Consider the following 17284-nt stretch of genomic DNA (forward strand, 5'->3'; position numbering starts at 1 on the left):
TCTAAAAAATTATCCTATAGACACACTTATATGGGTGCAAAAATTATAACGCAAGGGTTCCTCAACTGTCACATTTTGACATTTTGGACCAAATAATTTTTTTGTAGAGGACTATCTTGTGCATTGTAGGATGCTCAGCAGTGCCCCTAGCCTCTACCCCAGTGATGGCGAACCTATGACACGCGTGGAACTCATTTTTTTGGTTGATTTTTCTTTGTTAAATGGCATTTAAATATATAAAATAAATATCAAAAATATAAGTCTTTGTTTTACTATGGTTGCAAATATCAAAAAATTTTTATATGTGACACGGCACCAGAGTTAAGTTAGGGTTTTTCAAAATGCTGACAAGCCGAGCTCAAAAGGTTCGCCATCACTGCTCTACCCACTAGATGCCAGCAGCACCTCCAGGCAAGACAAATAAAAAAATTTCCCTGGCTCTGAATCACTGCTTGATAGTTGTTTATATAACCTTGTAACTGCAGGGACACAGATAACACAAAGCTTAAAGCTTCTATGGTGACAGGAAGCACAGTAAAGAATACTTCTCTGGGTAACATGAAGGGTAACTCCCAAAGTCCACTGAGCCCTAAGAAGAAAGCCATTTGATTTTTTGATGAGGCTGCCAAGACAATTCAATAAAGTAAGAACAGTCTTTTCAATAAATGGTCATGGGGCAACTGGGTATCCACATGCAAAAGAATGAGGTTGGACAGACCTATTCCTTATGCCACACACAAAAATTAACTCCAAGTGATCAGAAACTTAAATGTCAAAGCTACATTAGAAAACTTTTAAGAAATCATAGAGTATAAATCTTTGTGACCTTAGATTATGTATGAACCAGAGGCCCAGTGCACGAATTCATGCACCAGTGAGGTTCCTAGGCCTGGCCTGCAGGATAGGGCTGAAACTGGCTCTCCGACATCCCCCAAGGGGTCCCGGATTGCAAGAGGGCGCAGGCCAGGTGGTGAATGATCACGGCTGGGGAGGGACGCAGGAGGTTGGCCAGCCAGGGAGGGACTGCAGGAGGGCTCCAGGGCATGTCTGGCCCATCTCGCTCAATCCCAATCAGCCAGACCCCAGCAGCAAGCTAATGTACCAGTTGGAGCATCTACCCTCTGGTGGCCAATGCACATCATAGCGAATTGTCGACTGTCTGCCCCTTGGTGGTCAGTGCACATAATAATGAGCAATTAGCATATTACGCTTTGATTGGTTGAACGGCTGACCAGTTGACCGGACACTTAGCATATTAGGCTTTTATTATATAGGAGGATATAGGATGGTTTTCTTAGACATGAGACTAAAACACAGGCAACAAAAGAAAAAACAGATCAATTAGACATCAAAATTTAAAACTTGTGTGTCAAAAGAAAGACACAATCTAGAAGACATTGAGCCCTAGCTACTTTGGCTCAGTGGATAGAGCACTGCCCTGCGGACTGAAGGGTCCCGGGTTCAATTCTGGTCAAGGGCATGTACCTCAGCTGCAGGCTCCATCCCTAGCCATGGTGGGGGTTCATATGGGAGGCAATCAATCAATGTGTCTTTCTCACATCAATGTTTCTCTCTCTCTCTCTGTCTCTCCTCTTCCCTTCCACTCTCTCTAAAAATCGATGAAAAAACTATCCTCAAGTGAGGCTTAACAACAACAAAAAAGACAACTGACAGAATGTGAGAAAAATATTTGCAAACAATATATTTGGTAAGGGACTAGTATCCAGAATACATAAAGAATAAAAACAATAAAAAAAATAACCTTCATAAAAAAATGGGCAAAGGATCATAAACAGATAATTTTCCCACAAAGATATACAAATGGCCAATAGGCACATGAAAAGATGTTCAACATCACTAGCCATCAGGGAAATGCAAATCAATACCACAATGAGATACCACTTTATACCCACTAGATGGCTAGAATAAAAAAGACAGACAATAATAACAATTGTTGAGGATGTGGAGAAATTGGAACTCTCACACACTGCTGGTGAGAGTGACAAAGTCATTGTGGAAACAGTCTGGCAATTCCTTGCAAGGTTAAGTAGAGATACTATTTGATGCAGCAATTCCACTCCCAGGTATGTATCCCAAAGCCCATCAAATGATGAATAGAAAAATGGGCTACTAAATTTTCCATATTTTAAAATACTATTTATTCAGCCTTAAAAACAAGTACTGATGTATGCCATAACATGGGTGAACCTTAACATTACATTAAGTGGAAAAAGCCAGACATAAAAAACACACAAGATTGTATGGTACCATTTATATGAAACTAGAGGCCTGGTGCATGAATTAGTGCATGGGTGGAGTCCCTTGGTCTGGCCAGCGATCGGGGCGGAGCGAGGCCATCTTGCCCAGTACCAATCAGGGCCGATCGGGGCTGGCTGGCCGGGGGGAGGGACTGTGGAAGGTTGGCCTGCTGCAAGAGGGTGGCAGTGTGTGTCATAGGGACCGGTCGTAATGGTCACTTGGGCTTTTATATATATAGATGTCCAGAAAAGGCATTAAATGCATAGAGACAGAAAGTAGGTTAATGGTTGCAAGGAGCTATGGAAAAAATAGGTGTGTGTGGGAGGGAAGAGTATGGGTGGAAGTGGCAGGGTAGCTGTTGATAGGTATAGCATTTATTTTGTGGGTGATGAAAACATTCTAAAATAGACTATGGTGATGATTACACAACTTTGTGAATATGTTAAAAAAAAACCCTGAATTTTACACTTTAACTGGGTGAATTGTATTATGTGTGAATTACATCTCCATAAAGCTGTTCTATTTTTATTTATTGTTGAGAGAGAGAGAGAGAGAGAAGGGGCGGGGAGGGAGGGAGATATCAATTTATTGTTCCACTTATTTACTTGATGCATCAGGACAATACTCCAACCGAGCCTCAAGGCCAGGACAAAGCTGGTTTTTAACAAAAGTGCCACTTGGGGTGTTCTGTCACAGGGGTACACTGAATTTCGACCTGATTGTTTCTTAAGTCTCCATGCTTTAATGGAGACTTTTCTTCACAAGGCAACAGTGACTTGTGAAGAAAAACTCCCACAAAGACTACTTGATCCCAGGGAGCTATTCTCCACAGGAAAAGAAGGCCTCCCAAGTGTTAGAGCTGGGATCAGGCCAAGTTCCTTTACACCTGAGGATCCTGCAGCCTGAAAGGGAAAAGAGTTCTCAAGGTAAAAGGAGTGGAGCCAGTGCAGCTTCATCTCCCACTATGTCTGTGAATGTTATCTCTTCCCATGGGAGAGGGAGGTGCCCATGGAAGAAGCCTAGGGCCATGTGCTCCTCCAGGAATGACTCCCCCTATGTACAAGGAGAGGTGACCCAGAGGATTTAGGGATTGTCTGCACTTTCACAGCCACACCTCTCCATCAGGTACGGACACTCCCCACACGACCAAACAACATCAAAACTCAACCCTCCTCACTCACTGACCGGGCAACTATGGAAAGCAGTGCAGGGAAGCAGGAATGGCATGGACTTTGGAGTCAGATGGCCCTCACAGTTCACCTCCCGTGTGAATCTGGAGGTAGGGTGGTCAGGGTGCCTTGAGATTACAAGAGAAGGCCTGTGTGGAGTACTTTGGACAGTTTCTGGCACAGAGGAAGCCCTCAATTACTGTGAGTTTCCTTTCCTCTCCCTTTCCTTTCAGGCTCTAAAGGTCAGATATGGGTCTGAAGGCAAGGAAGCTCAAACTCTACCTCCAGGGGTAGAGTCTGATGGGCGGCAAGTCAGATGAGGCCAAAACTATACATATATTCTAGAAATTTCATCATTTCACATCTCACATTTCAGAGCATGGCTCTGAAGTACAATGCTCCGATCAATTCCCAGCTGTGCTTCTGAGCTGTGTGACCCTAGCCAAGTGCCCCTCCTGGTGCAACCTCGGTGTCCTCATCTGAAAGAGAACAACAGTCCCTTCCTCACTAAGCGGAGGTGAGAGCAGCAGTGTGCCTGGTACACAGAAAGAGCTCCTCATACATGTTGGATATTTTTATTATTGATATTTTGACATTATCATCACCACTAAACAAATTTCCCACTAGTGATTGGCATCAAAATACTCTTGTAGAGCACACACCCCAATTTTGGTTACCTCAGTGGGCCTGCACAAGACCCACACTCTGAACATTTTCCCTCCACTTGGATGATTGCAGTCTGACAGCAGTGAGCAGCCACAGCCTCAAGGAGCCCTTGATCAAATCAGTCAGGACAAGGCTGGGCCATGTCTCCCAGGTTGCAGACTGACCAGAGCTCTGTCCCTACTGGGAAGTTCTGAGATCAAAGCTACCTTCCTATGCACCTTTTTCCTGGATGGGACAGGACTGAGAGAAGGTACTGTAAGTCCAAGAGATCTTGCTCCTGCCAGAAGCTACCAGGCTCTACTGGGCTGGGTTATCCACTGTGAGGAAAGGAAGCCTGTTAGCAGAGCTCTGCAGGGGGTGCCATCTGTCCAGGCTGAGCCCTTTCACCAGCTGTCTCACTATAGCCAGGCCTGACCAAAGCAAGGCAAGTACAGCAAATCTGCAGGGTCTGTGTGGCAGGGACACCAGGCTCAATGGACACCAGACCACATATCTGGTTTCCAGAAGCTGCCTAGGTAGCCAGGCTCCTCTCACCAACAGCTGTCCTGGACCTGTACAAGCTACCTTCTCTCCAAGATGGCAGAAAAAACCTGAGGCAATGATGCTGTCAAGACAGCATATTTCAGGGATTCAAAGTGACTACAAGATATCTATACTAATAAAAGAGTAATATGCTAATTAGACTGGGTCGACCAGCCATCTTCTAGATGTCCAACTTCCTTCTGGACAAAGCCATGGTGGTGGGGGTTGAGGCAGAGGCAGTTAGGGGCAATCAGGCCAGCAGGGGAGGGCAGTTGGGGGTGATCAGGCAGGCAGAGGCAGCTAGGAGCGATCAGACAGGCAGGTGAGAGCAGTTAGGGGCAATCAGGCAGGCAGGCAGGCAGGTGAGCGGTTAGGAGCCAGTGGTTCCAGATTGTGAGAGGGATGTCCGACTGCCGGGTTAGGCCCGATCCCACAGAGGGCCTAAACCGGCAGTCAGACATCCCACAAGAGGTCCCCGATTGGAGAGGGTGCAGGCTGGGCTGAGGGAACCGTGCCCCCCCATCCCCCCCCCCCCCCACCGCCGGTGCATGAATTTTGTGCACCGGGCCACTAGTTACTATATATACTTGAATCATAAACATACGTTCTAATTCTTAGTCAACTGAGGGGGAATCTAAGGGGGTCCTAACCCATTGCCAACATCACAGCTTCTGGACAACTTCAATGGAGGAGACAAAGCTGCTCGATCAAGCGCCAGCTAAAATGCACATGACCCACTGCCACTCAGGAGCCAAGTCCAGGTGAATCAGCAATCTGGATTCCTAACATAGTGCGGCTCCAGCTCTGCGCTAATACTCATGGGCCTTCAGGTCTCTTTCAGGATTCCTAGCACCCTTGCTGCCAGGAGCACAGAGCCTCCAAGGTTCTGTTGCTCTCACTACTCTGCTGGACTTAAAAAGGGGCTCCTCACCATCCCCTTCATGCCACTAGCAGGCCTCAACTTTAAAACAGGAGGACAGAAAACCAAAACAGCAAAAAAAGTACCAAGTATGGGATACTGACATTTAGGCTTACGAGCTGGGAAGAAGTGTGTCCTCTGGGGCTCACAGGCCTACAGATACTCAGTTTATCAAACAAGTCCCTGTTCCAGCTCTGGGCCCATCTTGGCAGGGTAAGCATCATATGAGCATTTGCCTTCCAGGTGTTAAGACCTCCCCTTTTCAAAGGCAGAACTATGGGAATAGGGGTAAGGAAAGGCACCAGTGTGGCTCCAAAAAGTTCTGGAGTAGAGAGAAAATTCTGGTTTTGTTACTGGTTTCACTATGAGAAAGACCTGGGTTCTCAATCTATCTTTATGACCACGAGCAAGTTAAGCTGCCATTCTGTTTTCTCATCTGAAAAATGAAGCCAAGAATACTTACTCCCAGAGCTAGTATAAGGATAGAAGTTAACATATATAATATCATCCAAGACCACCCTGTCTGATCTTATGTTTGCCTACTCTAACTGAATGACCAAATCATACCACACTAACCCCAGACATCCCATAGGAGGCCCTCATATTCAGTAACAGGGTGACTGTTGGCTTTGGTGACCATGACAGATTGAGGCTGACACATGAACTACCTTTGAAGGCAAGCCACTTTGGCATGTTTCTCTCAAAATGAACATGAGCTCCCTCATCCCCAGACCAACTCATGATGTAATAATGTTTAAAGTGATCCCAGAGGAACAAGTTAACCCAGATGGAAGGTGGAAAACGCTCATGGCTGGCAGACAGCCCCCTACCTGATCACACAGTTGCCTCGGTTAGATGCAAAGATGACGATGGGGGCGATAGAAGACTCCAGGGCCCGGTGCAGGTAGGTGAAGCACTCAATGTCCAGCATGTGGACCTCATCAACAAAGAGCACACCTGGAACCAGCTCGGCAATGCCTTGATCAATGTACTTGTTCACCACCTTGTTAATCTCCCCCCGAAGTTTGTCTAGGAGACAGCAAGGGTAGACATGCAAGGTCAGTACCAGGTGGGGAAAACTGTCACCTTTTCTCTTCTCCCCACACCTGAATTCAACCCAAACCCAAGTTTGGCTCCTGGTTTTGCTGTTCGCTATGTGACCCCAGGCAAGTTATGTCCCTATTCCAGGCTTTGGTTTTATCATCTGAAAGTAGGAATAATCACACCAGAAGTCACAGAATAGGCAGCTTCCCCTAAAGATGTGCTTTAAGTCACTCTCCCCACTAGATATTATTACTCACACCCACCCAAACTTAGCTCCCTGCCTGATCCCATAGATCCTGGAGTTTGGGAGCCCTGGATGATATGAGTTTCCATATGCAAATTATCCTGTTCTGCACTGGTAAATGACCCTTTCTTTTGGCCCTGTATGACAAAGCTTAGGTTAATTAACTTTCATTCAAGTGGCTGGACAAAGAAATGAATAGAAAGCATGTGTAGAATCCTCTCTGGAAGGAAACCTGAGAGGAATGAAAGGTTCTGAGAAAAGGTCCAATCTCAGAGTTCTAAGATGGATGAGTCTCTCAAAAGTTAAAGAACCCATCTAAAGTCACAGTTCTCATTTTCCAAACCAGATCCTGTGCTATCATTTGGAGAGAGCTACTCATAAACAGAACATGAAGATTTGATACAGCATCTCCCACCAAAGCCATGACGCAGGCATGGTCAAAATCATGTTAAAATACAGAAACTACTCTTGGTAGCTCTAACAGAAAGGCCTCAGATCACTCCACTGGCTAAAATGTTAAAGAAAATAAGATGCTTTAATGTTTAACACTTTACGGTGACAAAGCTATAGGGCAGGGGTCCTCAAACTACGGCCCGCGGGCCACATGCAAATACAAATATTGTATTTGTTCCCGTTTTGTTTTTTTACTTCAAAATAAGGTATGTGCAGTGTGCATAGGAATTTTTTCATAGTTTTTTTTTAAACTATAGTCCGGCCCTCCAATGGTCTAAGGGACAGTGAACTGGCCCCCTGTTTAAAAAGTTTGAGGACCCCTGCTCTAGGGGGTAAAATAAGTGAAGAGAAGTACCCGTTGAGAAGAGAAGCAAGGGAAACTAAAAGTCCACAAGGGACCAGCAACATTCCTACCAAGCTCTGGGAAGTGCTCAGGAGGCTGAGCAGGTGGAGCAGGGACCCCTGGCACCCAGACAGCAGAGCTTGCTGTGCTCAGGTGTGCTCTGGTCGGAGCTATCCTACAGAGCTGGGGTGACACAATCCACATTTCTGGAACCTCAACGGACCAGAATCTGTGACAGTTTCCATCTCCAAAGATGAATGTAAGGATACTGAATGCAGTTAAGAGGGTGTGCTAGCAAGCAGGGCCAGAGGGCACATGGTATGCTTTTGGCTGTCTAAACCAGCCACAGACTATTAGCATGGAGTCAGGCTCTTCCTCAGTTTTGGGAAGAGTCACTCACAGAGCCTCACACAAGAAGGATATCAGAATCCAGGGCCCTCCAGCTCTGCTTCTGGCTCACAGGCCTTGCTGTTGCTCTTACCTGTGATTTCTGTCTTCTTTGGCTTCATTAACTGGCCCATCATAGACAGGATGTCTTGTCCCCCCTGTGTAAGAGAAGACTTAACAGAGTCAGTCCTGCTTCCTAAGGCAGCTGCAAAAGCCTCACCCATCCCCAATCCCTCATCCCACCCATTCCCAATGTCAACTTGATGGTGTCCTGAGGTGTACAGATCCTGAACAGCTCCAGTGGAAAGCTTAAGAAGCTTCTAAAATAGGAATTCTTAAGAGGTTTCCCCCTGACCTGTAACAATAAAATTAAATCCCTTCATGGGAAGTACAAGCTCTGTGGGGCCTGGCCCAACCTCCATCTCCGGTCATATCATTTTCCAATCCCATACTCCTTGATTAGCCACATAGGACTCCTAACCGTTCCCCAAATACCCAAGTTCTTTTATGACTCAACTAGAGGCCCAGCGCGCACGTGTGAGAGTAGCTTGCTTCCGCTTGCCTCAGCTGGCCGCCCTGCCCATTGCAGCTCATAGCTCGCTGCCCTGCCCTCCGCTGCTCATAGCTCTCCACAGCTAGTAGCTCGCCCTGCCCGCTTCGACAGCTACTGCTCATTTGGTTAGGATGGTGTTACAGCATGACGACCACAAGGCTTTTATGATACAGATGCTTTTGTGTGTTCTAGTCTATCTGCCAGGAACCACATTCTCTTTCCTGGGAAGCTTCCAGTTATCCATTAAAGTTCAGGTCAAAGGTCCTCTGGGGGGTGTCTGACCCTTTCCTGATGCTCTAGCTCCCTTGGGGACACTGTTCAAGTAGGTATAAGGTGTACTTAATTATGTTCCTGTATTTCCTTTCATTAAACTCAGCGACACAGTCACATTAACCTAGTCCTAACCTGGAGCTACTCAGAGTCCATGAGCCCATCCCTGCATAATCGCTGGCTCCTAATAGGCTCACCCCTTGCCTTAACCCTCCCCACTAGCTCCTTGGGGTGCAGTCAGCAAGAAGCTGCTGTTTTGTCATTTACCCAGCAATTCATGAAAACCAGTTGGTTACCAGACCCTGGTACACAGAGGCACTCACTAAATGTTCACTAGTAAAAGGTAGCAAATGGCCCTAGCCGGCTTGGCTCAGTGGATAGAGCGTCAGCCTGTGGACTGAAGGGTCCCAGGTTCGATTCCAGCCAAGGGCACATGCCTGGGTTGCGGGCTCGATCCCCAGTAGGGGCTGTGCAGGAGGCAGCCGATCAATGATTCTCTCTCATCATTGATGTTTCTATCTCTCTCTCCTTCTCCCTTCCTCTCTGAAATCAATAAAGAAATATATTTAAAAAACAAAAACAAAAAAACACACAAAACGGTAGCAAATGTTTCCTGAGGACTTACAACATTTGATCCTCAAAACAGCCCTGCAGGCAGGAACTATTATTATACCCTTTTCACAGAGGAAGAAACTCAAAATCAGAGTCCTAAGTCACAGAAAACCTGGAGACCCAAAGTGACTAATTAGCCAAGCTCATTAGCATCACAGCAACACAAACCCTGACTTGCAATTCCCAGCCCTGCACTCTCTCCAAGTCAAAATCTCCTAGGAGGTCAGTTTGGGGACAGCCATTCTGCAAGCAGAGCGAACCTGTTGGTCCACAATATGATTCTTCAGCAATCTCTTGGCCAAGGCTCCAAGGGACAAAACACCCAAGGATCCAATTTCAATTTCAAAAGTCTACCCCCTGCTAGGGAAGAGGTGGCCTCTCTTGGGATGAAGAAGAAAGCAAACTGAAAGACTACCAGCAGGAAAGAGTTGGGATTTAAAAATTGCACATTTCCCAGAGCTGTCATAAAGTCATACTGTATTTTCCCACAAAGTATCCATCTTCTACTCAGCATGAGCAGCACATTCAGGTCCCATTCAAAGCTATAAAACTGTGGATTTTGCTAAGCAGGGGGAAAGACACAGCCTTGTCAGGCTTTCTACACTCCTGCAAAGGGCTTCAAGAACACTCCTGTTCCCCCACCATTAACACCCAGAGAATCCCAGGTGTGAGCCGCTGCTGGAGAGAAGCCACAGAAGCTGTATAGTCAGGGCCAGAGGCCTGGCTGGGATAAGGAACAATGCATGTGAAATCATCTGTGACTAGAGCATTTGAATTGGAACAAAGGAGTCCCTCTTAGCTCATGTCACTGTTCACTGCTAAACATTACAGACACAAAAGGACTTGTTTCCCTAAGAAAGGGCAGCAGCAAGACTGACAATTCACTCCCAGAGCTTCTGTGCACATGCAAAAGGGCTTGTGTGCCAGTTCATGCCCGGGTACAGGCAGTTACCTGGGGTCGGGCGTTAGCCACGTCCAAGTCATGCAAGGTCACATCCTGGATGATTTCTTTCTTCTTGTGCACATCCCCCTTTGGCAAGGGGACATACTCTTCAGCTTCAAGGTCGAATTCTGTGGCATAGGTATCACACCTGCCCTGCCTCTGCAAAGGGAGAGAAACCTGAGTGAGTTTTCACTGCCAAGTCCCCAAATGGCACATTGCTAAGTGAGATAAAGTCTCAGTTCCCAAGTGTGGGCCTGACAGCATACTCGACTAACTCATACTCGACCAACTCCAAGCATCCCCCACTCTTCTGCTGCCAAGAGAAGGAAGCTATCTGCTCATCGCTGGGCTCCAAAAACCCAGTTGAAAAACACCTGATACTTTCTCCAAGAATATTTTTCCTCCTCTCTTTTAACTGTATGCAATTCCCGATAAAGGGCAAATCCAATAGATTAACTGGAGCCGGAGGGAGTTGTTCAGACTCTTTTGTAGGTGGGTGATTTATTGTATGATATGAAGTATTATGCGCATCCATTAAACAGTGAGGAACACTGTACAGGACACTGAAAATCAGATATAAAAGGAATGCCAACTAATGCAGCATTCCTTTCCACACACATATATCTTGAGAAGAAAATACCAAAGAGATAAAAGGAAGATTAAATACACTGCACATTTCAATTTAAAAATGACTACAGTTGTTTTGCTTTCTCATCCTGTATGCCCCCTCTAAACAGGTTTTAGTATTTTTCTAACAGACTTTTTAGAATGAAGATAAAGGGAAAGCAAACTTTATTAAACACAAAGGGGCAACCGCTGACCTTCCGTCAGCATCGCACCAGACACTCCATCCCCATCCCCAAAAAAGCAACTTCCTGGTCACCCAGGCCTCCTCATGGCAGACAAATCATGCATTACCTTCACGGCTCCACTGTTGGCTTCAATGTAAATCACATCTCCAGCCTCTACTCGCTCTTTCTGCAAACTTTCAAAAATGCTGGGGTCCAGCTTAAAATTTAAAAAAAACATGTGAATCAGAGAACTCTAATACATATTGTATTTATTTCTGACAAACTGTAAGATATCTTTCCATAAGGGATTTGAGATAGCTAATGACTGTATGGAGAAAGTGTATTTGTGTGTATGTGTATGTGTGCACATGTGTGTGTATTAGAATGTGTGAGGCTGGCTCTGAGGGTTTGAGTGTCATAGAGAGAAAGCAAGAGTGAGTGGACCTGCGTTCCAGGCAGAGAGGGACATAAGGGGAAACCTAGTCTCCTTTCCCCTTTACTCCTAAAGCTGCAAACTGGCAAATATGGCTCTGACTACTTTTAGGTGGCCTACACTATTCCTGGGAGTAGGAACCCTTTAAAGATTGCTGTCGCAGGTTCAATCCTTCACATTCCTCACCTTGGGTACTGATAGAACCTTCTGCAACTAAAGTTTTCTTTCTGTAAGTAGCATTTTGTGGGCCTATGACTTTGGACAAGGCTATCAGTTTCTTCATCTATATAACAGCACCCAGATGTGATCACAGATGTTTAAAATTCAAAGGGAAACATAAACCAGGATCTTTCTCAAGCCTTTTGATTGAAATCCCAGTTTTTGCTCCCTGCTTGCCTGCCTGTTTGTATCTCCAGGAAAGTAGCATATCTGGGGAACTGCTGCTTTTCTCCAGATCGTCCAGATTCAGGCTACCCCTGATGATCAATATTCTAGGACAGCAACTTTTGCAAGGAGTTAGCATTTAGAAATAAGTTTCTCTCAATTAAACTTCATTTTATCATGTGAAAAACACTTGGGCTTTGTCTCAAACAATATTAAAGAGTAAAAACCCAGGATTCAAAAGAACCCAGACACAAAAGAACACATATTGTACGATTCCATTAGTACGAAATGTTCAGAAAAGGCAAATAGTATATAGAAACAGAACGTAGATTGGTAGTTGCCAGGGGCTGTGGGAGAGAATGGGAAGCTATTGTAACCAGGCATGAGGTTTCTTGGGGTGATGAAAATGGTCTAAAACTGGTTGGTTGTAATGGTTGTACAACTCTGTAAATAGATCTAAATTCCTTGAGTTGTACACTTAAAATGGGTGAGTTTATTTGAAACCATATCTCAATAAAGCTCCTGCAAATGGTAACCACAAAAACAAAGCTCTGTCTCTCTGGCTGGGTTGGGCCTGATGGCCTCCTGGAGCACTGCCATGGGCAGTGGTTGGTCGGCCTCTGACACTGGGCTTGGGATGAGGGAGGCACTCGATACTGATTGCAAGTATGGTATTCTCCTTCACACTTAAATATCCATGAGTATTTAAGCTCCATCTATCCAAATACCTTACACTCAAAGTAGCTGGAAGTACTCATTTTAGAAGAAAAATTTCACCTCTCCTCTATGTCATTTTCTTAAGGAAACTGCAAAGCAGCCTTATGGATAGCTGAAATCTAAGTTGCATGCCTTATTTTATCTATCATACATTGAAGAGCACACACTACTTTTTTGCCTTAAGCATTTTTATATTGGTTAATTTCCCAAATGAGTTGACTGAAGATGTAATTATTGCAAGGTGGCAGGTCCTACTAAGAAATCTAATTAATACAGAATGGGAGAGATGAGGGGCAGGTTTAAATGAGATTATTTGCAGAGGCATGCCCCTAAGATGGAAACCCTGTTAGGAAAAAGAAAAATGGCCCTTTGAAGAAGAGACATTTTTATGATCTCCATAAAGCAGTGACCAAGAAACCACCTCACTGAATCAGAGAACCATGAAATCACAGACGGGAAGAAAGATGGAGAAATTATACTGCAAATTGTGATCCATCTACAGCAGTAGGTCAATCTGTAGGTGGGAAAACGAAGGCCCAGAAAGCTCAACTGATTTCAAAAGGTCACATAGTAGGTTGGAGGGTACTCTACCACTTAACTAGTTGTATGATCCTAAGATAACCGCTTAATCTCTTTATGAGACTCAGTTCCTTTATCGGTGGGAAATTATACAAACAAATAGACACATCATAAATATTAATAAATATTTGTTGGAGCATGTAGCACAGGGCCCGGTACATACAATAAATAAGAGCTATGATGATAATGTTATATTATTATTAATAATAAAGCAAGCCACTCTGGCCAGCACTGCTTAGTGGTTAGAGCAGGGGTGGGCAAACTTTTTGACTCGAGGGCCACAATGGGTTCTTAAACTGGGCCGGAGGGCCGGAACAAAAGCATGGATGGAGTGTTTGTGTGAACTAATATAAATTCAAAGTAAGCATCATTACATAAAAGGGTACGGTCTTTTTTTTCAATAGTTTTATTTATTTCAAACGGGCCGTAGTTTGCCCACGGCTGGGTTAGAGTATTGGCCCATGCACCAAAGAGCTGAGGGTTTGATTCCCAGTCAAGGGCACATACCTAGATTGCAGGTTCAATCTCTGGCCCTGGTTGGGGTGCATGCGGGAGGCAACCAATCAATGTGTCTTTCTCACATCGATGTTTCTCTCTCCTCTCCCCCCCCCCCCCCTTCACTCTCTCTAAAAATCAATGGAAAAAATATCCTCAGGTGAGGATTAACAACAAAATAATAATAATAATAATAATAATAACAATAACAATAAAGCAAAGCCTACAATCTAAATTGCTCCATTTCTCTAACTGAAAGCTCTGACAATAACATCAAAAGCTACCACTTCTTAGGTAACTAGGTGCCACATCCAAAGCTATAACTTTTATCCTTAAAAGAACTCCGTGAGATAGGCAATTTTTTATTCCCATTTAACAGATAAAGTCACTTCCCAAAGATCACACCATTATCAGCAGCAGAGCCAAAATTCCCTTTCAGACTAACTCCAAAATCCATGTTCTTCCCACCAGGCACCCCTGTTGCCAGCATCCTCAAGGTTTATAGGAGAGGGGTCTGAGGGCCTTCTAGGGCCTCCCACAGTGCAAGCACTACGGCTTCTCTACGAAGCCCTGGCTAAGCAGAACCAACCACTGAAGTACCCAGGCTTCTAGGTCCTGACATATACCTGCAGTATTTGGTCTCTTGAAGGCAACTCATTCTCCATTCTCCAACTCTTACCAAATTACTTAATGCCATTGCTTTTTATAAGCATGAGCATGGTAACTGAAAAAGTAATGCCCAGGTACAGAGAGTAGCCCAGGGCTCTGACAAATGGTCATAACATAAATAGGTGGCAGAAGGTATATTCGACCAGCCACGCAGCTCATGTTTCAACATATACAATTTCCTTAGAGTAAATAAGAAAAAGCTATCTTTATTAAGTCCCCTGTGTACTGGCCCTATACTTGTTACTGCTCTACATACATAACATCTTCAGATGGCCCTGTGATAATCCTCACCACAGCGCACAGACAAGGGAACTGGAACACAGGTGATACCACTTGCCCATGGCCACACAGTGCTGAGAGATTCTAAGGCAAGAGAAAAAGAGTCCACAAACATGTACTCACTTTCAGTTGTTTGGTTCCTTTGGCTGTTTTGAGTCCTATGATTACATGACTAATGGTTTTACCATACCCTCCCATGGGGTTCTCTGTCTCACATGGAGTTAGCTCTGTGACTTCACCTTCATAAACCTCCTTGGTTTCCTTTATCCGCAGCCCTGGAAGAGATGGCAGAGGAACTCTGGTCAGAGCAGAATTTTCTTACTCCCTAACAACTTTTATTGCCACAAAACTTCCATGTCACAAGAATTGACTAGTCAACCTTACTGACGTACATTCAAGGGTGTACTCCTGGGAAGAAAAGCACCACAAACACAAATATAACAGAACGCAGAAAAACAACTGTATTTCAGCCTTTCAAAGGGACTTCCTCGATTCTAATCTAGAACTAAACAGACAAGCTATAATTCTCAAAATTGTTTCAGATATCTGTTACATGTTCAAGGGGTGACAACAATGAAACACTACTTTATAACCTCCAGAATCACTAAAATTAAAGGCTGGTAATACCAAGAGTTGGTGAGGATGCAAAACAACAGGAAGGCTACACTGCTACTGGGAGTGTAAACTGGTATAAATACTTTAAGAACAACATGGTATTATCTCTCTTTTTTTTAAAAATATATTTTATTGATTTTTTACAGAGAGGAAGAGAGAGGGATAGAGGGTTAGAAACATCGATGAGAGAGAAACATCTATCAGCTGCCTCCTGCACGCGTCCTGCTGGGGATGTGCTCGCAACCCAGGTACATGCCCTTGATTGGAATCGAACCCGAGACCCTTCAGTCCGCAGGCCGACGCTCTATCCGCTGAGCCAAACCGGTCAGGGCTGGTATTATGTCTTAAAGTTGAATATCCTATGATTCTGCAATTCAACTCCTAGGTATATCCTCACTAGACATGAGTGCACATGTGCACCAAGGGATACAGCCAGTAGTAGTCATAAAAGCATTGTTCTTAATTGCCAAACCCTGAGAAAACTCCACTGTCTGTAAACAGTGGAAGAGACAAATGAATTGTGGTTTACTCATACAACAGAATATCACAACGCAATGAAAAAGAATTATGACCACATGCAACAACAGGGATGAATCTCAAACATAACTTTGTGGGAAAGAAGCCAAATGTGGCAGAATATATACTGCAAACTTGCATTCGAGGTTTAAAAACACGTACAACTACACTGTAATGTTAGATTCAAGGCAGTCATTAATTTGACAAGGAAAGAAAGGATGGAGATAGAGGACACAGACTACACTTTAGGGTATTGGCAATATTATTTTTCTTGACTGGGTGGGTTGTTAATTTATGATAACCCACTGAGCTCTATATTTATGATACATGTACTTTGCTGTATGTCTGCACAAAATTATCAAGTCACCTTAAAATACTTAAATAAATAATATTCTATTAGTGGGACCTGGTAAAGGAAGAACACTGATGGCTTAAGTTTAGGAAACACTGCTCTAAGCCTTAGCTGGAGTCTACAGTCATGGTCCTTACCTTTAAGAATCACCTGACGAGCGTCTACAATTCCTTATACCCTGGCCACACTCAGAGCACTTACCTCCGAATCTCAGGGGTTGGGACCCTGCCATTATTATTAGTTTAAAGCTCCCCAGATGATCCCAATGTATAGCCACAGCTGAGAACCAATCATCTAAAGAATAATGAACTCTGTTCTACTCAAAATGTGAGACATAAACTACTTCTGATGGCAGGAAGCCCTGATATGGTCTGGGTGTCCTCACCATGGAGCCACCTCTGTTCTGATATGGGAATACCCAATGGCAAAAAAAACAACAACACTGCCAATGGTGTCAATTACTTCCCACTTTTAAATGTGGTCATTATCTTAACATTGGGTCCGCTGACTTCTTTCCCTAGAAACCCAATTTGGGCAAAAACTCTCTCAGATATTCAAGTAAGGAAACGTTTTATTCTACCTTCACTCAATCTGATAGCCTACAAATGGAAGTTTTGGAATAGCCCCAAAATAGAGGTTGCATTTCATTTTTGCCTCACCAAATTCTTAGTTCCTGAACACCATGACAAAATTTTCTAAATAAAATGAATGTATCAGAAGATTGTGACAGGGGACTCTTTCCCCCTCCCCACATAGGAGTCTGTGCTGTGAGATTCTTTCCCCCTCCCCATGTGGGAGTCTGTACTTGTTCTTCAATAAAATTCCACCTTTATTAAAAAAAAAAATTGTGACAAACTTGGAAAATTCTGTACTTTTTAAATGAAATTTTGATTTTTTTTTTTTAATCCTCATGGAGGATATGATTTTTTTTTATTGATTTCAGAGAGAGAGGAAGAGAGAGGGAGCGGGGGGGGGGGGGGCAGAGAGAGAGAGAGAGAGAGAGAGAGAGAGAGAGAGAGAAAGAAATGTGAAAGAGAAATAGTGATTGGTCACCTCCCTTACGTGCCCTG

At 44.3% G+C, this 17284-nt stretch overlaps 1 protein-coding gene across 1 annotated transcript in view; it reads right to left on the reverse strand.

Annotated features, from left to right (window-relative positions):
- Positions 1–17284, reverse strand: part of RUVBL1 (RuvB like AAA ATPase 1) — a 35862-nt gene that overhangs the window by 8520 nt on the left and 10058 nt on the right. The window contains exons 4-8 of the mRNA XM_081096600.1: positions 14855–15006; positions 11303–11392; positions 10394–10543; positions 8101–8164; positions 6366–6564 (exon numbers count right to left, since the gene is read on the reverse strand). Of these exons, the coding sequence (XP_080952726.1) occupies positions 6366–6564; positions 8101–8164; positions 10394–10543; positions 11303–11392; positions 14855–15006 (655 nt within the window). The remainder of the gene's footprint in view (positions 1–6365; positions 6565–8100; positions 8165–10393; positions 10544–11302; positions 11393–14854; positions 15007–17284) is intronic.

This window comes from Myotis nattereri (genome assembly GCF_964212035.1).
Source record: "Myotis nattereri genome assembly, chromosome: 8".
Taxonomy (NCBI): Eukaryota; Metazoa; Chordata; class Mammalia; order Chiroptera; family Vespertilionidae; genus Myotis; species Myotis nattereri.